Raw genomic sequence first — 25,408 nt, 5'->3', positions numbered from 1 at the left:
TATTTTATGATCTATTTATGAATGATTTGAAGCATCAAGAGTTTTGGGTGACTTTCATTGGAGGGACAGAAATATTTCAGATTTCATTAAAATATCTTAATTTGAGTTCAGAAGATGAACTAAAGTCTTATTTCTGAGTGAACTAACCTTTTAAACTGTTTTAAACTGATAAATGTTGCTTTGTCAACTAACTGAAATAAGTTTAGGTTGAAGCATTAAAATTACTAACTGGATAACTGGACTAATTACTAACTGGATAACTACTAACTGGACTAAATTACTATAACTGGAAATAAATAAAACTAAAACTAAAAATAAAATAAAACTAAAATCTAAAGATAGATAGATAGATAGATAGATAGATAGATAGATAGATAGATAGATAGATAGATAGATAGATAGATAGATAGATAGATAGATAGATAGATAGATATGTAGCAGGATGTAGTTGTCTGGCTCATGCCTCCCTAAGTGACGCTTAATTTGCTGCAGCTGTGAGTGGTTCTGGGCAGTTAACTTTGAGCCAATAGCGAGGGCTACACCCTTTTATAAACCGGGACTTTTCTTCTGACAAATTTCACCGGTACGCAACTTGTCTTGTTTACCTGCCCAGCGACCTGATGTCTGCCTGGTTATCTGTCTAGTGTCTACCGTAGCGCCGCAGGTATGGTTAGCGTCGTTTCTCTTTCCACTCGTTAACTTTATAACGTGGGCTTATAGGGAATGTTTCGTGCTATAGAATCCCCGGTGCGGCAGCAGCCCTTTCACCAGCTGAGTGTGCGCCCTGCAATCAGAGCTCAGGGCCTGTGACGCAATGCTGTTAATCATAGATGTTGCAGTGTTAATTTTGGCAGCCATTTTTGATTTAGTCTTAGTTTTCATCTTGAGACGAAAATACTTATTGGTCTTAGTCACATTTTAGTCATTTTGTCTTTCATAGTTTGTCTAGTTTTAGTTGACAAAGTCATTGCATTTTTTTTTTTTTTTTTTCAACTTTTAGTCAAACTGCAGTTTCCGACATTAATTTTGGTAGCTTTTTATATGTAGTCTTTAGACAAAAAATGTCCTAAATGTTTTATCTCTGGGCCAATTCAGTTGAGCTTATGAGAAATGTAAATTAAGGTACATTAACAGGCTGTATTGACATTGCACTCTTTAGCAGCAGCACTTGTCCAATTCTACATACCCCTTTTCCTTAGTTCAGTGGTTTTTAGAGTGCCGTACCCCCTCTCTTCCACTTAGACTGCAGTCACACTTCTTCCATTAAGGGACAATATTTCTTAAATATTTTTTTTAATTAAACAATGTTCAATAAATATGCAATGATGGTAAAAATGAAGTGATATCGGTACTTTTAAAATATTAAATTAAAGCCAGTAGTAAGTCACTGTCTTTATGAGTGAGTCATGGAGTCATTCATTCATTCATTCAGTAGCCTAAGGAAGCAAGCTGCTATTTTTATGAACGGGTCATTGAATCTCACGATTCGTTCTAAGCCACAGATTCGTTCACGAATCACCGCTGTGTGCTGCAGTTCTGCTGTGGCTTTCGTTGCAAAATAGAGCAATAAGCCTACTGACAATACTGTTTTAAATGTAATACATTATTTAATGTTACCCTTCTGTTTGTTGAACTGTTGTATAAAATCAATGTCACATTTGAAATCGTGTGGATATTCAGGAAACATTGCATTCTTGCTCGTATAATATGATCAACATTAAAAACACTGCTGGATATCAGCCTACATTTTGATCGCAGATTTAGTAGCACAGATAGCGCAAACGGCTCGTGGCAGAACACAGACCGACTGAACAACACTTTAATTTAAATAGAAAATCTCAAATGAAGATCGCTAAACTCCAGCTTACTGTGTTTTCAGATCATCCGCGCTTCTTCAGAAGTGTATAGAGCGCGCGCGCATGGTTGCCAGATACTATTGAAAAGACCGGATAGAAAACGTGTTATTTTAACAGAAAAGCTCTGACTCGGGGTTTAATTATTCAAATCTGGCAGCAACGCTCGTAAAAAACAGTCAATGTGTTGTCGTCTCCTTTATTTGACACAAGTGGTTTTGGTTAAGTTTAAAAAAAATTAAACATTTCAGTCGTCTTTTTTCGTCAACGATATTGCATGTGTTGATATAGATCACAGTTATCGTTTAAAGGAGTCATAACCTGCAATTTTCACTTTTCCACGAGAATCAATGTATGTTATGATCGACTAACGATTATACACTGGCCGGGAAGCCGATATTTAAAAGTGAAGCGTTTGTTTACCTCAGGGTAAATAAACCAGCGCGCGTGCACGTGCACTCAAATACGAGATTTTGATTTCAGCTCCCTCTTGACGTCATGAGGTAGTAGGATATATACCGACACCGCAGCAGGAAGCCCCCCTTCCCCTCTCCCCCTCATATTCAGTTCAGTCGAGAAAGATGGAGAAACCGAGTGCATACCGGACTTGCTCTGTGGTTGATTGCCATAAAAAACATGTAAATGTGTTTTATCTCCCAAAATCGGACAAAACTATCAGGGACCAGTGGATGAAATTCATTTTTAATGACGCTGTCCCAACAACCCTTTCAACTGGCGTGCAGAGCCATATAGAGCGTCCACGACAGCCAAAACATCGCATTGATCTCGCGAGACAATAATGCCTTCAGAAATAAGGGTAAAAGTAGGTCTGTGTTTATTTTTTTTCCACTTTTCTTTTTTAGAAGGGCCTGAAAGACTATAATACAGCAGTAGGTATCCAATGTAATACTAGGTTATGACTCCTTTAATGATGTGGGTGTCGTCTCTCATCGTCTTGTCTTAGTCAGGGGAAAAAAGGTCGTCAACGAACATTTTTCGTCATAGTTTTCGTTAACGAAATTAACACTGGTATGTTGCTATACTGAGTAATAGTTGAATGGTTAATGTGGGACATATTTGTAAATGGACATCCTGTGCATTTTAGGGAGTGCTATTTAACCGGGGGTGCGGCCGCCAGTTGGCTACATCGACGCTGAACATCTGCTGCTTTGCTTATGCTTTCTCACGTTACATGTTTACGGATTTTCGTCGTACCCGGCTGCCTTTTCACACTGGACCGAGGATTATTGGACTCAACTAGTAGCTTAAGTTAACAGGCAGCTGGCTGGCGTGTTACATCGTCGCCTGTTTAACACTGTTGTGAATCAGTGTTTGAGTGTAGAGTGTTCGATGGACTGACACATTTTAATTGTTTTTGTGTTTATTTATTTTGAACTCTTGTATGGAGGCCTTTTCTTGCTGCTGATATCCAAGAGGATTGGCCAAATTTTGATTTCTTTTGTTTGAACTTTTTGTGATTTGTCCACACCGACCGAAGACCTTGAAGTGGTTGATCCATAGGGCAATCTTGTCCCATTGTTGTGGATGGGTTATGATGTTTTGTCCATGTTTAACTGTTGATTTTGATTTATTGTGTGATTGAGTCTCTGTTCATATTGCTAACTCCAGTACCACCTTGGGCTTTAGAACGGGTGGCTTATTAGACATTGTTTATTGTAATTTGTGTGTGATTTTGTTTAACTTCCACGTGTCTGTCCTTTGTCCAGGTGCTGAGAACTGCCAGTGGGAGCAGTGCCCCTTGTGGTGGCGGGTCCTTTGGTGTGTGCGGTGGCTGCGTGTTCACAAAGTGTGGTCATTTCTCTTGCGGTGTGTGTGAAATTTGACACGTGTGATTGGTGTGTTTTTCATGGATGCTCCTTGCTCGAGCCACTAGCCTCCCACTGGTAAGATTCTGCCCTATTGCCCTCCTCTCTCGTATGTGTGCATTGCGAATAGAGTATAGTGAGTGGAGTGAATATTGAGTGTTTTGTTATCTGATTTGGTGTACAGTGCATGTTGTTTGTTGTGAAATCTCAACCATTGTTGAAGTGAAAATAAATTCTATTTTTGTACTGACTACTGTCTCTGGCTATCCATCAACGAACTTGAGTGCCTGGTTGAACAAAATACTTAATTCTTTAGGTGCAAGTCCCATCGTGGCGTAGTCTGCTAACTGCCTGGGCCTAAGCCCTGTATCGTGTATTCCATTCTGCGATAGATAGATAATAAAAGCTACTGCTATTGGCTGTACAACACATAAATGTTATATTTAGAAACAATAATTCCGCAGTAAACAATGATCACTTTGTATCCAAGCATGACTGAAGGACAATCAGCCACAATGTAATTCTGGTCTGTTCTGCACCTGAAACCTGAGCCGGTAATCGTGAGTCTGGTGCCTCCAGCAGTTCCCCCTCTGCGTGGTGAAACCCTGTTGATAACAGGGGTCAGAGAGGATCTGTAAGTATAGCTGTTCGTGAGGTTGACGGTGTCACCTCCATTCATAACTATGACTGTGCAGGCCCGCTCTGCTTCACTTCCTGCAAGAGACAAAAGCAGTCATTAAGATACCAGCAGGCAGACTGATATCAGTTCTATTTATCTGTGACTAGTTTCCGAACTGTCACATTTGTCATTGTCTCTCAGTGACTGACGTCTTTCAGTTCCAAGCATTCCTAGCATGTTTTGCAAATCTTTGTACTAGGAGTTCATTGAAATACTTAATTTGATGGATTAAGCTTTGTTATGCTAACTGAACATTTCTAGACACACATGCAATGCTTTTAAACTGATACATGCCATTGTTGGGTGGGACCTTGCAGTTCAGCTGGATAGATGTGGAGTTCTGCATGTTACACTCTCTGTTACAGATAAGGACTCTTGTGATGTTTGGGTCAAATCCAGAGCCTTGAATGGCAACAACAGCTCCTCCGGCATAACTTCCTACAACAAGACAGAGCAAATAAGGTATCCTGTAGTGTCTTATTAATCTGTTATCTTGCATGAATATGACAGTAAGTATGGAAAGGCTGTAACGGTCACCAGCTGGAGTGCCTTTGAAAGCCACCAGAGGGCACTCCACACCAGACTATCTTGTTCACTCACAGACTACATTTCCCATAACTCACTGCCTGGACTCATCATCACTGATTGTATTCACCTGTATCTCATCACCTTGCTAGTTTTTTGAAAATCTGTTTTTGCTTCTAATCATCTTTTGAATTTTGATTGATTGGAATTCACTGGACAAATACAATTGATTATTTATCTGAAAATTCATGTTTTGTTTTTCCATGAGGCAATGTCACACAACCAACATGTTCACAGATAAATGTGATCGATAAATGTGGCCAAGAAGTGTTAGGCTAAGTTTGATTGACATCATCAAAATATGTTTTACAGGAATAAATACATACATGCATGCATTTTAACACATTTAAATAGAAAATAGTTCTTTTAAATTCTAATAATTTTAGAATATTTACTTCTTTTTTTTTTATTGTATTTTTTGGTCAAATAAATGTAGCCTTGGTGCCATTCTCAAAAATGCATTAACACAGTAACAAGGGGAATTTACATGTTTAATTGTAAAGGTCAGAGAAGGTGAAAATTGCCATGAAAAGCTGAATTACTACTTTTTAAAAAATAGGTTAAAAAGTATTTTATTAAAGTTTTGATTTGGCTTCATATCTATATTCTGTATAATGACACACGTTGCTTAAATAAGCAATTTTCAGGTAACTAGGCACATTTCCTTCTAAGTCTGCTGAAATTTTTCACACGGTTTGAAACTTTGGCTATATTCAGGGACGGATTGACAATCTGTGCGTTCTAGAAAAGTCCAGAACGGCCGTCCAACCAAGGGCCGTCGGCAGAAAAAAAAAAAAAAAAAAAAAAGTCTAATAAAGCAATATGAAAAGCCAACAGCAGGGGCACTAATACAATCACTTATGCTACGTGTAAAAAAAAACAACTGAGGAAGAAGAGTCGGCCTATTGCCACTGACAGAAAGTTAGTTTTATAAGGCTGCACTTTTAAATTTGCTTACATTATATTTGAATAGCATAGAGTTGCCCACTAAACACATTTTATAAATAGCCCCAACTTGTCGTCGGGGTTCCAGACTTAGAATAAATGGTATAATTTTGCGACCTTTTCAACTAAACGTTTCAATTTGAACTTTTGCCAAAATTACCCAACTCTCTTTGATTATATGCTGTCATTCGCGTTTCGTATGAGAAACATCAAATGGCACACGCTTAAAAAGTGGAACAAAACTTGTTTGATCTGAGCAGCGCATTATTAGCTCGGCCTAAAAAACAGCGATCGCGGACAAACCAGCTGTGCGGGCTGATCTCGATCACGCGAACATTATTACACAGAGCTGCGCGATCCACTGAGAAGCATTTCAATTCAGCGCAGAATTCTCTCTCTATTATAAACCCACAGATGACTATGTGATTTAAGCTTGTAAAAAGCCAGATGAAACAGCGCTGATATTCTCAACATATTGACAAAAAAAACAGGGGAAACATTGTTCCAAGAACAAACCATTTCACACCACAACTTATGAATTAACTTTAGTAAAACAAACTTTTTTGGCAGAAATGTGCCTGTATTCATATTAAAAATGCTGTTATATTAATATAGTCATGTATAAATGCATTAAATGTAATGCAGTAATGTTTTTGTTTAGAAGTTATGGCAGTTTATTTATTTTTATTTTTTTTCATTTATATTTATACTAAATGTTTGGGCTACTGTTTTTGATAACACGTACAATAGGTTTATAGAAAATCAACAAAAAAATCTATACATTTTCATAATTTTTCATAATTTTTTTTTTAAACGCTTTTAAGTCTGAACCAGAATATCAAGATATTTTATTATTTCCCATATGATGGTGAAAAGTAAAAAAGCTACACCATGTTATGTATAATAAATATTGGAGTATAACAAATAAAAATTCCTTCTAGATTATTTTATCCCTTGAGGTAGCCCTCGCACACAAAAAGGTTGGAGACCCCTAACTATATGTTTTATAATTACAAGTTTGTGTAATTTGGGGTTACTGTAGCCAGTAACATTTCATTATTTGTATTTTATGGCATTGTACATTTTTTGTTTTTATTTGAAGGCTGAGGCTTCATTAATAAACACAACCCCAATTATCATCATTGGTTTTGAGATGTTACTTGCTGTGAATACCTTGTCTGATAGGCTACAGTATTGTGGCATAGAATCAGGACATCCTGGCTAGAGTCTGTCGCACACGGCTAGAGGCGAATGGCCGATGGGCCTATTTGGGAGAAAGTCCAGGGCTGTTTTTTAGCCCCAGTCCGTCCCTGGCTATATTCTGTCCATATTGACAAATCTTTTACCCTAGAGAAAGTGTTTTTGATTACCCTCATTCGGTGTGACCCCTGTCAGCAGCAGCTCATAGGTGAAGACAGACTGGGTCAAGGCATGACCTTTGACCTGATGGTGAAAAATGACTGGGAAAGTTCCTCCTGCGTGTTCTCCAACAGTGCACCGCAACTGGATATCTGTGATGGATGTCACGCTACAAGCCACACCGCCGATCTCGAAAGAGACGAGTGCTACATCTGTGCCAAAGCCAGAACCAGAGACGGTGATCTCTGTTCCACCCGGACCTGCGAGAAAGGGATTATGTCTGTAGTATTACTACAATGTGTTGTGATATTCAATAGTTTAATAGAGTGCTGCAGAGATGACGTATTTTTGTTGGCCAATACCTGGAAACAATTTTTTTTAGCACTTCTGGTTACTTTTAATGGGCTTTTGTTTAAAAGCTTGAAATAAGGTCTGTGGTTAACAAAATCTGAAGATATTTTCATGTTTTATTCTACAACATAAAATACATCAGTAATATACCCCCTTGTGAATTTTTTTTTTTTTTAAAGCTTGTAGTTGTCTTAATAAAGGTGGTTGTTAACAAGTAGCTAAATGGGACTACAGAGGTTGTCTGAGACATTAAACATCTCGCTGAACAGGTAAACTCATGGAAAATGTTTTTTAAAATAAAGACCAATAAGAAAATTCAAAAGCTTAAAGGGATGGGTCGGAGTATTTTCACCCTTGTGTCCTTTACACCATGACACACACACACACAGACACACAGACACACAGACACACACACACACACACACACACACAAAAGCTTTTTTTTCCCTTGTCAAACATTATTAAAGTTAGAGCTTATTTAGAGATATCAGCCAAAAGGCTTAGTGCAGGCGCTCATGAATCCAAGGATGTATCTCGTCAATTACCCCACTAATAATTCCCAGAATGGTACCAAACTTCTACAGTAGTACAAATAGGTTCTGTACTCATAAAACGAGGCATTGAAAAGTTTGTAAGTACATCAGGAGTTTATTTAAAGCGGTGCTATGGAGTTTTGGCGATTTCTTCGCTGTTTTCTCGCAGGTTTCTCTATAGAGCTCCCCCTACAGCTTCGGAATAGATATTTGTCGTAAAAACTCATTGGCGACTCTCCCCCCTCCCATCTTCTCCCTCTGGTCAAGTGCATTTGTTTTCAAAAAAGCTGGCGAATGCACGGAGCCATGTCCACTGAGGTATGTATGATACACAGAAGGCTAGCATATAAGGTCCAAAGTGGTCCACCATTCAACCCGAAAAAAGTCATATAACCATTCCAATGACTCAGAAGCTGTTCAGTTAAGGTAAATTAAGCTAAAGAAACTGCATAGTTCCCCTTTAAATAACACTTGCCTGATGGCTTATGCTACCGCTAACCCAAACATCGAGGTCACTTCCGTGATTTTGAGAAAAGCCTGTAAAAGTCCTGGCAGGGTGCAAGGGTGGACAAGGGTGATGTTAACTTTTGGTCTACAAAAATACATAATCACTACAGCAGTCCATAGTAAATGCCACTAATTATATTTGCCGTAAATGCGGCAATTATATACTTTTTTTAATGTAATGCACGTTCGTACCTGTTATAGGACTGATGGAGGTGATGTTTGGAGTTTGTCCCCTAGAGTAGTTGAAACGTTGAGGTGGATACACAACATCAAACACCTTAATGTTCACCTGCACCTGTCCCTCTGCATGAGGAGGTGTCATGCACCTCACTTTGTCTGGAGTCACATCTAAAATCCTGCAGGGGGAGTTAGCGAGCTTCACGGTTGTATTTCCTGCCACAAAGCCATTTCCTGTGATCAAGAGTGGAGTTCCTCCAGCAATGCTGCCTGATGTTGGGTTGATGCTGGCTTGTGCTATGCTGGTCAGGGTGGCTTCTCCAGTGGCAAGACCTTTTCTCATGACCACCACCTGTAGGACGTGCGTGCCAGCGGGAAGGGCACCAACTAAAACAGTGATGTTGTTATCAGTGACTTCTGTGACTTCCAGCAGGATGTTGGCTGCAGATACCATTAGATCAGCAGAGTTGTTCCCAAATCCACTGCCAGTGACCTCAACAGTGGTGGCGTTTCCACTAACCGAGTTAGGGAACACCGCAGAGACGTACGGTGTGATGGAGTCGGAATATTCAAACACGCAATCAAAACTGCATGAGGAAGAGATGGAGTTGATGTAAACTGCGACATTTCCCCTGCGAGCCGCAGACGGTGAGGTATCGCACACCACTTGGGAGTAGTTCATGAAAACCACTTTGCATGGAATGTTTGCAACCATAACTGAACCATTCGAGAACCCAGAACCAGAGATGAAGAGACGAGTATAGCCTGTGGTGCTACCCACCAAGGGAAAGACAGAATCGACCACGGGTAGAACTACAAATCTGCGGTCATACTCTTTCGGCATGTACAGGATGGCGGTGCCAAGGTTGTTGATTAGGACACTTACGGGTAAAGGGATTCCCACTGGTGCTCCGCTGTCAGGACTGAGCTGGCAGTTAATCTCAGTGGAGGTGCTGTTGATAACGCTGCATGGACGATCTCCAACTTTGACCTTTGGTTGGCAAAAAAAATAAAGACTTTTTTTTTTTCACTTTTTTTCCCCTTTTGCCCAAAAGTGAGTGAATTTACAGTGAATATTGCCTTAATATTTAATTCAATGACAAACTGTATATAATGGATTTCTGTTGCTTTTTTCCCAACAGAAAAAAACTGAAACGGAAACGGATCATTGGGTAACTCAAGATGAGCCCATCTTATTAAAGATACATTCTCTGAAAACAAGCCTTAAAATCGTACGCACTGTTGTTTTATTAAAGTTTTATTAAAACTTTATTAAAGTTTTTAAAGTACTATTTTAGTTAGAAAGATACATAAAATAAAGCATAAGAAAAATACATAAATTAATTTAAAGCATATCTGAATCAATATTATTTGTTAGAGAAATAAAAAAAAAAGTGTCAAGATTTCGATTAGTTGGTGAATAAATAAAAAAAATGGGTAAAATTAGTGATTTATTTTTATTTTTAGGATAGAGTAAATTTTGCTTAGTTTTTTTCCCCTACTGTTATAAATAGATGAATTGTATACGTTTTTATTTCTAGGCTTTAGAAATTGATGTACCTTTACTCTGAAATCTGAAGTAATATGAATATATATGATTTTAAATGTGTGTATATGTTTTTTTATTTTATTTTTTTTATGTATTGTGATAGCCAATTTTAAATGATTAATTTTGGTATTTTAAGTAGAAAACAAGTTTCAAATTTCAGTGACATCTGTTGGGTGTTTGGGACATTCCAAAAAATCCCTTTCAGCACCTTTAATGCCATAGCTGACCACTGAAACTCACCTCGTTTGCACAGTTAATGTTGCTAAAGCCAGATCCATTGATGTTGATGATGTCATGTGTGGTACCATGGTCAGGCGTAATGTGGTACACAGTGGGGCTGGCACAAGAAGTAAAACTGAAGTAGTGACCGTCTGAGGTATCATTCAATTCCAGCTGATCTTGAAAACAGTCCAACATGGATATACATTTAGAGTCAGATGAGTTCATTTGTCCTGCAACTGGGGAGAAACAAATGACAATTAGGATGATTTTACCTTCCAATTCCTTACCCAAAACCAGCTTATGCTGAAATGTGAAATTCTGAATGTAATGTTGAGTTAAATTATGGTACTTATGAATATAGGTTGTCATTGTACCTAAATTCACAGAGGCCTGTATTCCTGTCACAAACACCTGAAGCCCAACAGTGCTTTTCTCCAGAGGCATAACAGTCACCACTCCCTGCAGCGTCTTCTGGTTGCCAGAGTCAATTTTACCGCTGCTGTAGTAGTAAACTCCAGGAGATGTGAAACGATAGGCGAAAAACCCTAATAATAAAAGAGACACAACAAGAACAGCAGTATCAGATTTTGTTCCTCCTTAATCAAACTGGCATCACGCCTCCAGCTCTTATTGTTCTCTGTTCCTTTACAGAATACAAACTAACATCTACAGCAAAAGGTATTCAACTAAAGCCCCTTTCACACAGAGATTCCGGAAAATACACGGATAAAGTGACCCGGGATTTGACCCGGGTTCATTTGATTTTGGTTCATTCACACTGCCAGTGATTTTCCGGAATCAGAGAGCGTGTTCACACACAACCCGTGTATGTCCCGGAAAGACACGTGACATCGATGTGACTTGTAATGTCTCAGCAGCGTCTTCAGTTTGCTTATGAGCTGCGATTTCTCTCTCGAGAATCCACGCTTGTGCATTTTTTTCTCTGATTCGATCATAAACTTGCACATTACGTACCGTTTCACAGCTGGCGAACGATCCCGGCTTCAGCGTCATCACTACGACACGGCATTATTACGGCTTTTGTTCACACAGCGCGCGTTCCGGAACTTAACACGGCAAAGTTACTAGGTCCCCAACCCGGCATCGATCCCGGCATCAATCCCGGGTCATGTTTGCGTTCACACAGAAGGCGTTCTGGCAATTTGCCGGCAATTTCCCGGGTTCAAAGCACTGTGTGAAAGGGGCTTAATTTTCAAAAAAAAAAAAAAAATAGCACAGAACATCGTTTATTTTATTTATTTATTTATTTATGCAAAATGACTGGTGTGTAATTAATTATGTTGTAATTATAGTTAATTAGAGAGCAGACACCTTGGGTTTACTCTTCATGAAATCTGACACTCTCACAAACCAAATGCTTGTCTGGATCAGGGGTATTTAATCACATTTCCCCGGGGACCAGTCTCTAATGTCACAAAGATCAGGACAATCAAAAGCCACTTACACAGTTTCAGAGTCAATATATTGTACTGTGTGTGACTAAATGAAATAATGTACATTTCGTAAAAATGTCAACTTTCAAGCTGGCAGCCATTCAAAAGTAAAAGTAAGAAACAGGTTAAAAAGTTAGAAGTTATGTATTCAAAATAGTGTCTCCCAGACTCCTCATGTTTCCAGTGAGAATTGCAAATTATTAATTCAATTCAGTTCAAATGTATTATGGATACTTTCACCATACAAATTATTCCAAAGTAACTATACAGAAAATAGGATAGTGCCTTCAGGCAACTAATTTGTGTTTAGGAAAAAAACTTTAGACTGATAAATAAATAAACATAACAAATCCTAAATTAATTAAAAAAGATGCTTTACTTGTCTTGCTACTTATATTGTAGAATAATGTATTTTTCAAAAGTATTTATTTTAATATAGATATTAATAGCATAAATGCATATTTATAAAAATCATTCAATTATTTACATATTAATATTCATGATTTGTGTTTTTGATTCCTCTAGTTACATAGGATCTATTTATAAGAATGAGACTAGAAAATGTAAAAAATGTAAGCAAGGACTGGTTTTCAAAATGGTGTTCAGGAAAATGTTGTTCTCACAAACAGTTTGTGTAGTTGTTTGTCTGCTTAATGTAAATTAGAATGAGCAGGTTTAACACACAGGTTGTAAGATAGTAGTTTTTGTACCTTTGTTAGTTCCTGTGTCTCCACTGCTGAAAGCAATGCCATCATAGTCTGTGCTGCTGGGACTGGACACACTGAAGACCCTGTAGCTCAGACCGGGCACAAAAGCTGGTGCGTCCCAACGCCAAACCACTGTGTCCCCCACTGAGGCTATTATCGCAGAGGGACTCCAGGCGTAACCCTGACCGTACACTGAACAGATATGATGTTATTAACTGGTATGCAATTGGGCAAACAAGCACATGTAGTCACACACACACACATTTTTTGACAATATATAGGGACATTTTCCAGACTAGATCAATTATTTTATAGTTTACACCCCCAAAAAAAGTCATTTCTATCTATAAAAAAAAAAAAAAACCTTTACATTGCATAATTAGAACACTTAGTTGGACTGTACAAATCTCCATGATTTCCATTACTTAAGCTTTTATTAATTTCCTTGTGAAAAAGTTTCATGACCTTTTAATATTTTATTTCAATGTGATCTCCATTACTTTAAGATTTTTTTTCATCCCTTTTCTGTTATTTAGAGATTTGATTCATTTCTATCACTTTTCCATTACATTAAGATTTTAATCTCCAGCATTTTCCATTGCGTTTTATAATTGTATTAATTTAATTTTCATTTATTTTTCTGTAACACTTTACAATAAGGTCTCATTTGTTAGCATTACTTAAATATAAACATTAACATGATGAGCAATAAATAACACTGCAGCATTTATTAATGTTTATTTTAATATTTACTATACTAATGCTCTTTTAAAATCAAAAGTTGTATCTGTTAACAATGCACTGTGAACTAACATGAACAAAAATCAATTGTATTTTTATTAACTCGCATTGACAAAGATTAGTGAATGTACATTTAATAATATTAACATTTGTGAACTTATTTTAAAGTGTTACGATTTCTTTACCTTTTACATTTAAGTTACCTTTTTAAATTACATTTTCATTTTTACCTAACAATAATGACTTGTCCAGGACTGGTAATCACACTTTAAAAAATCCTTGATATTGCAGATTTTTCATGACTTTAAGAACCATGAATGTGAGTAAGCACACACAGAATTTGTGTACTTTTCATATTTTTGGCACTGATTGTAGAGGGATTCTCTGTAATAGTCAAACGGGTAACAGAAACATCATATCAGCACAACTGCTAATATGATGCTTTGTGAATTCTTCAGGAAAACTACAAAGCATTTCACTGAATTCTGCCCGTGTGGATACTGTGTGGGGCTAAATATAGCTTAACAAAAAAAGAAAAAGAAAAAAATAAGAAAAAAATAATCCCACTCAAACAGTGCTATGGAATATCATGTTTGTTTGTTTCTGCTGGCAGCTCTAGTGTATTTGATAAGTCTGTGTCAATGTGCTGACAGCCATTGTTTCACTGTCTCTGATATATTCAGGTATTTTGTGCGTGACAGAAAAAGAGATAAAAGTAAAGAGATATTACCGGGGTGGAAACCTTGGTTCGTCACGGTGAGTGTTTTATCTCTAGACTGGGTCACACACTCAAGCTGATGATCTGAAACGGCAGTCACTCGGCATTGTGTGTCCCCTGTATGAAACACACAACTGTGACTACTGTACTAAATGATCTGGAAACGATTGGTTTCAGTAATACACTGTTAAAGATCAAAGAGTAAATCAAAGTATTTTCACGGTAGTTTTAAGCATGGGGAATGTTTAAAAAAAATTTGATATATTTTTTTGGTTCATTGTAGTCTTGTCTTACCTAGAGTGACATTATTGTCTGCTGTGACAGGGCTGAACCCGGAGCCGGTGATAGTGATGGTGGTTCCGCCATACAAAGACCCCAGAGATGGAGAAAAACTTGTGACCTCTAGAACATACTTTATGGTGGTATTAACGCCAGTGCTGCACAAAAAAAAAAAAAAAACCTTTAAATCACTCTAAATAGCTTCACTTTGGATTAAATGTCATTGTAGAATGGAATTGTGCATCATCGGGAATTATGCATTTACAGTTGAAGCATGATATTTCAATATAAATATTGAGAATAGTAAGTGATATGAGACCTGGTTAAGGTGTAACCCTGGTTTCCAACTCTCACACGGACATTGTACATAGCTGGGGGAAGTGTGGGTAACAGGCAGGTGATGTTTTCATCGGTCCACTGCAGCAATTCACACTCAGCTTCACCAATCAAAACAGAGCTGCCATTAGCCTGCGCCCCAAAATTAGTGCCCAAGATGGTGAGAATCCTGTGCCCTTTATCAAAAAAGATAAATGAAAACAGGGTAAAATGAATCGCTGTTCTTGTAAGATTGTGAGGGGTGAGAACAATGAGGAAGTCAGATACAAAACTGTTGTTAGTGTGATTATTTGAGTGTTGAGAGCAGATTGCAGTGTTATTGAAAGGTCCTTTTAAGAAACATCACATTGTTGATTGTCCTTCACTGCAGACAAACCGGCTTTTCTGACTGCGTGACATTAGCTAAAGCCAGTGGAATTATCTGGCATGCACAAAAGAGCTGAAAAAAAAAACCTTTTAGCTGAAGTTTGTCTGGAGGCCTATTGGAGGTTTACTGCTGTAACCAAGATGAAAAAGCAGATCAGAACAATGGGACGGAAAGAGACACTTGAATGTGATTCTACCTGTTTGTTTGTTTGTATCCCCTTGACTTTCATCTATTATCATGCCTCTCTAAGAACAGATGCTAACCAGTGTTTATTTAATATGGAAGCAGTGGAATTCATTAATTATAGGTTGGAATGGCCGTGTGTGTGTGTGTGTGTGTGTGTGTGTGTGTGTGTGTGTGTGTGTGTGTGTGGGCGAACATATGAAACTGTAAAAAAAGAAAAATTATGTATTTATTATAAAGGTTTTAAATAAGCTTATATGTGAACCTGTATGCTCAAAATGTATATGACATTTTATGAAACTATTAGAATAAATTTTCATTGATTTATATATATATATATTTTTTTTTTATGCATAATTTAAAGTTTTTACATATGTTACATGTAGTTACTATAGTGATAAGGACACTGTAAAATACAGTGTTACCATTTACATTTTCATAGCAGCTTAATGGCCAGTAATCTTGTATTAGTAGGTGTAGCAAAAGTTCATTTTAGGATTTGCACTTATTACTATGGCATGCCCAATGACTGGATTTGACTGGTGACTTTAAGAGACACATTGATGATGCACTATTACAAGTTGTATGTTGAAGGGATTAAATCTTTGTATGAAATTAACTGAAAGTGTCAGGGTGTTGTCATGGTTTCATGTTTCTATGTTTGTCTTGTGTTTGAGCACATGGCTGTGTCTTTGTTTGTGTTTGCCATGTGCTCCTCTTGTCCTGCCTTAGTTTTAGTATTTAGTTTTCCTTGTTTGATTATTTCTGTTTTGTTAATTTCTAGTTTCTTTGTCTCTGTGTTTTTAGTCTAGTTCTAGTCTTTATTTACTTCTAGTTCTCTCAAGCCTTGTTTTTACTTCTTATTTAAGTAATCTTTTATTTATTTTTCTCTAGTTCTCTGCAAGGTTGCAGTCTTCTTTGATTTATTTTTGTTTGTAAGTACCAGTTACTTATTTTGAGAAATGGTTTATTTTATTTACCTTATTTTCTCCTTTGCTACCTCCAGTTATTAATTAGTCTATTTTGTTTTACTAGTCATAGTTGTCGGTTTTGTTTCTGTTATCTCTTGTGTGTTCGTCTTGTGTTGGTTCCTGCCCTGCATCCTGTTCTTCCTTGGTCATTGAGACTTCTGTCCTGGCAAGCCACTCTAGTGCCTAGTGCTGTTTCATCCCACCTATGCCAAGCCTCTGGTTCCTTGAGCTTTTGTCAAGTTTCCACTATTCCCAAAGAGCCTGGGTTTGTCTAATCCTTGACCAGCCTGTTCTCCATTTGTGCCCTCGACCCACCTGTTCTCCAGTTGTGTGCCCTGCTCTATTGTTTGGACTGTTCCGCCTGTGTTTTGTCTTTGTTAATAAATATCACTCCCTGTTCATTCTGCACCTGGGTCCTCCCTTCTCTGAATCCTGACAGAAAGCTTGGCTATTCTTATTTACTAAACACTCTTGTGAATAAAGGCAAGGGAACACAGGGAGTATTGGATTACAGCTCTAAATCTCAGATCGTAACACAATCAGTTGCTGACTGTTTTCAAACATAGAATGAGGCCAACTCCCTATAGTTGGCCTCATTCTATGTTTAAAAACAGTCAACAACTGATTGTGTTCCGATCTGAGATTTAGAGCTATAATCCAAAACTCTGTGTGTTGGCAAGATGAATAGGTATTGAAAAACATATTTGAACATCTAAAGCAATTCAGGGTACTTGTCAGTGTCACGGTCTGGGTCTAATGATAAGGGCCCAGCTTCTTTAATGTTTTAAGGTCATAGGTTAAATTCCCATGGACAGGTAAATATGTCTGCCCTGAATCTGGGTAAAGGAGTCTACCAAATTTATAAATATTAATATCTTACCGAATACTGTTATAGTTTGTGGGCTCACAGATGTGATTAAGGCCGTCAGAGTGCTGCTGTACGTGAAAGAGTTATTTGATTTTGCTGTCATCTCTGCCGTGGTCAGGGTTACTGTCCGTTCACCTTCTGACCCCTGATTGATGAATAAAAAATTGTACAGCATAAAGTTAATTTTTTTGAACGCAAGTACATTGCATTGTGCCCACTATGATATTTATTTGGATGTGCTGTCTTGTTTCAGTATCGGATTTACCAAAGGAAAGATGCAAATACCATATATCAAATGCAATTCACATGTGACAATTTCACATCTTTCAAGTCAGCTCTGAGTGCCAAGTTGTGGGGCATGGGGATGCACATGCTTTTAAAATGACATTCCATATAAAGTGGTACAACTTTTTTTGTGAATTTGCCCTTAGGAGTTCTGTTAATAATAATAATAATAATAAAACAATATTCATAATAACAACTTTTATATTCTATTAAAATTTTTGTTAAAAAGGTTTATAACCCATTTAGGATTTTTTTTTTTTTTTTTTTTTTACTTCATGGGAAATCAAGTTTTTTACTTACAGCCGGAACTATGCATCTCAGCTGGAAAAGTTCCACGCCTATAATGTCACATGGCTGAGTGCCAATGGTGACTGCGGTATCATTACTGAATCCATAGCCTGACACTGTCAGAATCGTCCCTCCTGTGAAGCCATACAAAAAAAGCATAGGTAAGCAGGTTTTGGACACAACAAATACTATTTTGAAAGTAATGTGTCAGTTCAACTTGTCATTAAAATTGTTCTGCTGATATAATTTTTAATTAACAAAATATCTCATTTTCAAAATATGAAATAGAAGCATTTTACTAGTGGTACTAGACTATATACTAGAATATATTTATTTTACACTCTACTCTACTGTATGTAGATAATTGTAATGCTACATGTACCTGCTACACTTCCTGTTGTGGGATTTATGGAGGTCACTCCTAACAGGTGTGTGAACAAGCTGTTGTTACTTCTGTATTGGGCATTTCCCAGCACAGAGAAACTCAGAGAGACTGGCTGTACACCTGCACTTGCAGGACCGACCTGGCAGGTTATAGAAGTATCTGAAACACAAATAAATAATTTGATCAGATGTTTGCTTGAATAGTATTTTTTTAAAAGTTCAGTAAAAATGTACTTACCTAAACTTTTTTATGAATAATGATTTAAATTTTTCCTTTTCTCATGCAAAGCTATAGTATGACTTTGGAAGACTTGGAATATAGTGCACAAGTCATTTGATCCACTTGTATGGTGTTATGCATTATTTTTAAAGCTTGAATGCCTCTATAAGCCTCTTAAGACCTGCACGGATACAATATAATGATACACATCCGTTTTCTTTCTCAACTGTTTATATTCACTTAAGACCAGTGTTGGGGAAAGCTACTTTTTAAAGTAATGTCTTACAGTATTGTGTTACTCCCTAAAAAAGTAACTAATTGCGTTGCTTAGTTACTTTTTATGCAAAGTAATATGTTACTTTTGCGTTTACCTGGTAACTGGACTGCTTGATAGTTAACAAAAAATTTTATTTTTGACAAATTTAAAGGCCCTTTCACACCAGAAGTGAATTAAATAAGCCTGAGGGTGAATGAAATGCAAATTCACGACTGTACAGAAGAGGTTTCAGCTCAAAAAAACCTTTCAGCTGCTTCTGGATTACAGAAGAATAGGACACAGGAGAAGAGAGTTAAACACTCTTACTTTAATAATTTACACAAACACAAATGTGATGTTTATCTAAAGTAATTTGTCTTATTGCACTGGATCATCAAATGTCAGCAAAGACATTGGTTAATAAAGTGAGACTAAATACATAGCCTATATTTGTGCTATGTAACATTTATATTTAATTACTTTAATATATTTAATTACTGCATATATTAAAAACATATTTAATGAGTTTACGTTTAAGGAATGCATTGAGGAATGCTGTATCTGTTTTTGTGCAAGTGAGATGAGTAAATGCCTGCTCACATTTAGTCAAGAACTACAACATCCGTCATGTTTACACAGTTCACAAAACACCTCTACACTTATTCCTGATTTCTCAACATTGGAACAGAATAGGTTTCTGTCAATAAATGGGAAAACCAAGTAACTTACATTACTTACTTGAAAAAGTAACTCAGATATTTTGTTGTAAATTCAAAAGTAATGTGTTACTTTACTTGTTACTTGAAAAACGTAATCTGATAACGTAACTCACGTACTTGTAATGTGTTACCCCGAACACTGCTTAAGACATAAGCAACCGTTTACAAGATTACTGGCAGAGACGGGTATTTTGTAGGGCTGCCCCCACTAAAGATTTTTCTATTCGACTAGTAATCGTCCATTTAAGCCATCAGCCAATATTAATTTAATTACTTAAGTGATCGTGCCGGAACCTCCATGTCATGCAGTAAGCGCACTAATACTTTAGCTTCCACACTCCGCACAAACACTTCTAATAATAGCGCACATTTATCAAGGTTAACGTTGGAGCGAGCAGCCAAGTAAAGTTGCTACTACTTACAAGTTTCAAATGATAAGCCATATTTGAGGTCAATGGTGTCACAGGTTGCTCAAGAAATGAACCAGAAATAATCAAAATACTATTTATTACACAACACTTAGGAAACAACAGGAGCTTAAGAAGCAGCAAACTCACGTTAACACAAACAATACCAGACAGGGAATTAACTCAAACTAACGGCTTAAATACACACAGCAAACAAAAGAGCTAATGAGATAACTAATGAGAAAACAGGTGAACGGGGTCATAAATCAAACACACTGGGAAACTAGGTCAAACAGGGAAAACAGAACAAAACCACAATGAAACAGCCAAAACAGAATGCAACTGAATATAACTGTTACAGATGGATAATAGGCGAATGTTTATATTTCCTGCCCAACATGCTGTAATTACCACAAGGACCTGTAAACGATCTGTCCCTCATGAACTGCCCAACTTCGCTACTTCCTGTGGAGTTATTTTTTCAGCGACTAACCGACTGATACAATTTTTCTCAACTAAGCCTCTTCTCAACTAAACTAATGTTTAGTCGACTATTAGGGGGCAACCCTAGTATGTTGACACTATTTTTTGTGTATGAATCCATTCAAGCCCAAGGAGACGTGAAAAGGAGACAATTCTGTGTTTGTGTGCTGTTTGAAATGCGGCTCTCTGTGTGTGTACTTTGGGTGTGTGCGCACAAAAAAAAAGATTTTGTGACATTACTGAGTTTTGACTTACTGGTAAGCTGTAGAACAGAGCATTCCACATCTCCAATCTTTACAGTGACGTTTCCACCATCAAAACCAGATCCTGTTATGGTAAGAACTGTTCCCAGACTGCTTGATCCTGAAAGACAAGTTATATCAGTAATATAAACCATTATGAATGGAGATGAAAGCTTTTATGCAAGACTTGATCATTTACTCTACCTTCTATAGGCGAGATCCCGATCACTGTTGGGGTCTTCGGCTCACTCCAGGTGAAACCACAGTCCCCTGAGCACCGTGACGGAATACCATTAATGAAAACTTCCACCTTAAAGATAAGCACATAAATGTACATTTCTGTCATTAGACATCCTAAACCAAAGTTTCTCAAACTACTGGTTTTGCTTCAGGACCCAGATATTACACTGGACTTAAGTTTACATTTATATTAAGAGGAGACCCAACACAGTACTAAAATAGAAATTTAAAAATCTAAAACATTTACATTAATGTAAAAATATAATATTAATGTTTACTTCTTTTACCAGTAAACTTGTATGTAATGCATTCTTGAGAACTTATAGAATAAAATATTAATAGGATCATGCACATTCAAACTATAAAGAATGCACAACTGTCCTTTTGTAATAATACAAATGAACCTTTCAGTTCAGCCATAATCCTCTCAACATGCAAAATACCTAGAACAGTGGATATTCAAACAGAGTCACAACTGGACAGGCCCTACACCTGACCCACTATGTAGCGCTATTGAAATCTGTACACTACACTGCATCAGGTAACATGAGGAAGAGCCTTTAAAAGCAAGCTGCATATACAGTATATGAACAATGTATTTTGGACAAACATTATTGCAGCAAAAGCAGTGAGTAAGAAACGCACCTGTGGTTTATTTGTGGGCACGCGCAGAAAGTCTCCCATAATTCTCTGTTTGAAGACGCCTCCTTGCTCGATCTCACGTGACGTCAATGAAGGGTTCACACCAACCACATTAGAAGCATTGATCTGGTTAACATTATCAAAAAAATGTTAATTCAGCCTGGAGTGAAATGGAAAGTTTGAGTCAATTAAGATATACATTTGGGGTTGGAATTTTTTTTTTTTTTTTTTATATAATGGTTTTTCAAAGTCTCTTATGCTCACCAAGGCTGCACATCCTTCAGAAATCATTCTGATTTGCTGATTTGGTGCTCAATCATTTCTTATTATTATCAATATTTAAAACAGTTGTTCTGCTTAAGATATTTGTACCCACTGGATACACTCAAGACTGGCCCTATTTTATTTTTTTATTGAATATCTTTTTCACTTTTCAGAAGGAATAATGGGTTGCATACACCTTTCCATGTTGACTTTAAGTTATGTTATATATTTAAATGAATTGTACACATTTTATTTTAAAATTTAGCACATAAATTTTTTTTTAACCAGCATTTTTACCATTTCTCATGAGCAGTTCCCCTGCCGTCTTGCAAACCCCATCTAATTTTATTGTAACAGCACTCTGAACTCTTTCTTGCCTTTAACAGAGGCTGATTTCCAGAGATGGTGAGCCACTGTATGTTCCAAATGTAGCCTCTACAGTCTCCAGATCGCTGCACCTGCAGCTGGCCGAGCTCTGGGATCCCCTGCAGGGCATACTGCAGGTCCGCAGCACTGATGTCTACCGCCAGGCCTGGGAACATACAATGCACATACCAAATGAAAAACCAGAGGTTTAGAACCTCTAAGAAGATTGTGGTTTATGTAGAAAGAAGTCTAGTTCGCTATTCTAATAAATCAATTTTGGGACTGCAACATGATTAACAGTGTCCGACATCAAGAATATGCTGTGAAACTACAGGAAATTCCATGTATTAAATTATTTAGTTATTTCCAGCAGCTACACAACAAAGTCACAGATAAACCCACAGCCAACATGCTTACCTTCAACACGCCGGGCTAAGAACTCAACATTAAAGGTTCCTGTAAGAGGGGGGCTGGCTTTCTGAGGGCGCATAATAGTGACAGTGGCATTCCCTTGGCTTTGAATCAGTAGGTCTCTTGTGCTGTTTGGCATCTTCTGTTGAACATGAATGAAGACTGAAGATTGAGAACATGGAAGGCGTACATGGGATAATTCACCTCCAAGCCCATAAGACTTTCGTTCATTTTTGGAATACAAAGACATTTTAATGAAATCTGAGATATTTATGTCCCTCCACTGAAAGTCTGTTCACCCAAAATTCAATCAAGTGATTTAATCCAAATCTTCTGAAGAGACATGATTGCTTTATATGAACAGATTTAATTTATGCTTTTATTAACACAAATCATTAACCAGTGAACATACATAGAGTTTAATCGTACTTGCTTGACGCACGAGAACCTCATTGTTTCTTGCAGAAGCTCAAACGTGCTGAGTGACACACAAGAATGAACTTGAGCTATTGTTTACCAAATTGCAATGCTGTAAACACTGTTCGCTGATCAATGTTTAAATGTGATTAAAAATCATTTAAATTCATCATATAAAGCAAACGTATTGGATTAAACCACCTGATTCATTTGGATTGGTTTCATGATCTCTTTATGAATGTTTTGAAGCATTATCAATGGTTGGGTGAATAGACTTTAAGTGGAGGGACAGAAATCTCTCAGATTTCATTAAAAATATCTTCATTTGTGCTCTGAAGATGAGCAAAAGTCTTACAGGGTTGAAACAACACAAGGGTGAGTAATTGATGACAGAATTTCGTTTTTGTGTGAACTTTCCCTTTAACTATGCAACTATGTGCACACAATCTGCAGGAAACAATTCAGAGATATAGAAATTAACTCAAACGTCAAAGACATGACATGCAAATATTCTGTTGTCATCTGTCACATCAGAGAAATCTGGAAGTTCCAGCACTTCACTTCCATTTTACGCTAACTTACCTTCAGAAAGCCTATTTCAAACAGTGGGACACCAAAGCCACAGTTGTAAGGTGTCGCTGTGATCTCATAGCTGACTTGTGAAGCATTTGCTTGTTTGCTCACAGTTATGTTTGAAAAGAAAAGTCCTGAACTGGCCAGAGCAGGAGGCCTTCTCCTGTGGATTATAACTGAAGTGGAGAGAGATAATAGAACATTACATTTTAAAAGACCACTTTAAAATAAAATAAAATATCAAATTTAAACTTATTCCTATTCACCATTAGAATCCAAAGCAGTCATTGCACGTCCAAGGTGAACAGCATCTATGAAGTAAACAGAGTTTGCCACTCCATACACACTGAACTGAAGAAGTTTGTAGTTGGAGCCTATGTAGTTTGTCTGTATGGAGCTCAGGAGATCCACACACTTGTAGTTCCACCTGAGAATGACAACATCAATGTTATCCTCACATGAATTGATTTTGTTATTACATTTTTGCGATAAAGACAAATACTCTAAAGGAAAGACATCAGGTTACTATTTATGTTCAGTAGATTAAACTTACTCATCCGTTGAGTCAAACTGCACAGAGATGCGTATGTTCTCTTCCCGGTAAGTACTTGCAGTCATGTAACTGAACATTATTCCCAGTTCATTCACGAGACGCCCTTTGTAGGCCAAACAGAGCTACAAAGAAAAAACATGTATAAATTTATATATTAATCTTTGAAAAGTTTATTTCCATGCTGAGAAAAATCCATTAGTAAGGAGGATGAGATACTGAGGTGTTTAGTGGAGCTTACAGTGTTGTATGTTTGTAGCAGTATTGGGCTGTAGATTGCTCCGGATGCTGTAATGTCACTAGCATTGAAGAGAATCTCTGGATTCTTCAGAGACCAGCGGCCACAGAAAGCCTCCGAGTCAGTGACCCGGACCCCTCTGCGGCGTAGATCACCTGAAAACTGTTTGACAAGGAGAAAGCTCTAAAAGCTGGACAAAAAGGTGATGTTTTTCATCAAAATAACTGATGTTTATCATGTTAGAATTCTGTAATGTCAAACATTTGCAAAGCTAACTTGAATAGACTTGATTTAAAATAGGTAGGCATGTCCTCTGCAAGAAAGAACATACTTGGGGCCAGATTTACTAAACAGGGCAAATTAGCGTAAGAGCGCAGTTCCAAAAAGCGCAGATGGGAGTGGAAAGTACTGTGCATGATCTACTGACGATGCGCAAATTAAATACATAATGCATAATGACCAAAGCAATCTACCAAGAGCAGCATAAATTAGCGTCTGGTTTTAGCAAATACCAGTAAATTGACTTGCATGATTCATTAAATAGTCTCCTCCCATAAATTTTGCGTCTGAAAGGGAAACTCCTACAAATGCATGTGCAACAAGGTCAGCTGCAAAAATGTCCACACCTTTTCAGTGCGGATTTTTCACTGGTTTTCTTTAGAAAAATGAAGGAATCTTTTAACGCCAAAAGAAGGTTCGCGCTGGTGCAAGCTGTTAGTTGGCCCCAAATCATCTGCTTTGCTTACCCCTGTGATGTTGGTCTCATAATCTCTAAAAAATTTCACATTAGTGTTCTCCATGGTTGGAATCTCTGCTGGACATTTAGCGGTGATCATCATATCTAGTGCTGAACGCACCTTTAATGAAATAAACAAACAAACAAAGAAAACAGAGGTGTAATTCGAAAAGGAGTATTTCAAGAGATCATTCAAAATGTTTGTACACAGTAATGTCATTTTATTCTATGGTAAATATAAAGAAACCTCAGCTGCAGAAGCATTGAAAGGCAGAGGGAGGGACGGAACTCCACCCCACAGCAGTGTGAACGTCTCCATGCTGGACTGGCCTTTCACGTCCTCAGTAACTGTGATGTTAGTATCTGAGCCCATTATCAAGTAGTCAAGATCCTTAAAGTCACCTGAGATAATTCCAAGATTAAAAAAACATATTGCAAAATACTCTTAAATGTACTGGAATACTTAAAAGGCAACAT

The 25,408-nt window shown here is 37.3% G+C and overlaps 1 protein-coding gene across 1 annotated transcript in view; it reads right to left on the bottom strand.

The window, feature by feature from the left end:
• LOC311299728 (fibrocystin-L-like) overlaps positions 1-25,408 on the bottom strand; it is a gene marked incomplete at its 5' end in the record, with an annotated part of 62,324 nt that overhangs the window by 30,752 nt on the left and 6,164 nt on the right. Inside the window, 24 exons of the mRNA XM_084423524.1 lie at positions 4,219-4,389; positions 4,649-4,796; positions 7,259-7,507; positions 8,831-9,806; positions 10,605-10,816; positions 10,961-11,131; positions 12,751-12,939; positions 14,219-14,323; positions 14,501-14,643; positions 14,805-14,997; positions 17,223-17,355; positions 17,796-17,917; positions 18,166-18,327; positions 20,508-20,615; positions 20,699-20,804; positions 21,380-21,502; positions 22,018-22,172; positions 22,424-22,559; positions 23,417-23,583; positions 23,674-23,834; positions 23,961-24,082; positions 24,199-24,357; positions 24,942-25,052; positions 25,179-25,333. Of these exons, the coding sequence (XP_084279650.1) occupies positions 4,219-4,389; positions 4,649-4,796; positions 7,259-7,507; positions 8,831-9,806; positions 10,605-10,816; positions 10,961-11,131; positions 12,751-12,939; positions 14,219-14,323; positions 14,501-14,643; positions 14,805-14,997; positions 17,223-17,355; positions 17,796-17,917; positions 18,166-18,327; positions 20,508-20,615; positions 20,699-20,804; positions 21,380-21,502; positions 22,018-22,172; positions 22,424-22,559; positions 23,417-23,583; positions 23,674-23,834; positions 23,961-24,082; positions 24,199-24,357; positions 24,942-25,052; positions 25,179-25,333 (4,477 nt within the window). The remainder of the gene's footprint in view (positions 1-4,218; positions 4,390-4,648; positions 4,797-7,258; positions 7,508-8,830; positions 9,807-10,604; positions 10,817-10,960; positions 11,132-12,750; positions 12,940-14,218; positions 14,324-14,500; positions 14,644-14,804; positions 14,998-17,222; positions 17,356-17,795; positions 17,918-18,165; positions 18,328-20,507; positions 20,616-20,698; positions 20,805-21,379; positions 21,503-22,017; positions 22,173-22,423; positions 22,560-23,416; positions 23,584-23,673; positions 23,835-23,960; positions 24,083-24,198; positions 24,358-24,941; positions 25,053-25,178; positions 25,334-25,408) is intronic.

The sequence above is a fragment of the Rutilus rutilus genome (genome assembly GCF_951802725.1).
Source record: "Rutilus rutilus genome assembly, chromosome: 11".
Lineage (NCBI taxonomy): Eukaryota > Metazoa > Chordata > Actinopteri > Cypriniformes > Leuciscidae > Rutilus > Rutilus rutilus.
The sequence above is the reverse complement of the archived record's forward strand: the minus strand, read 5'-3'. Positions and strand labels throughout refer to the sequence as shown.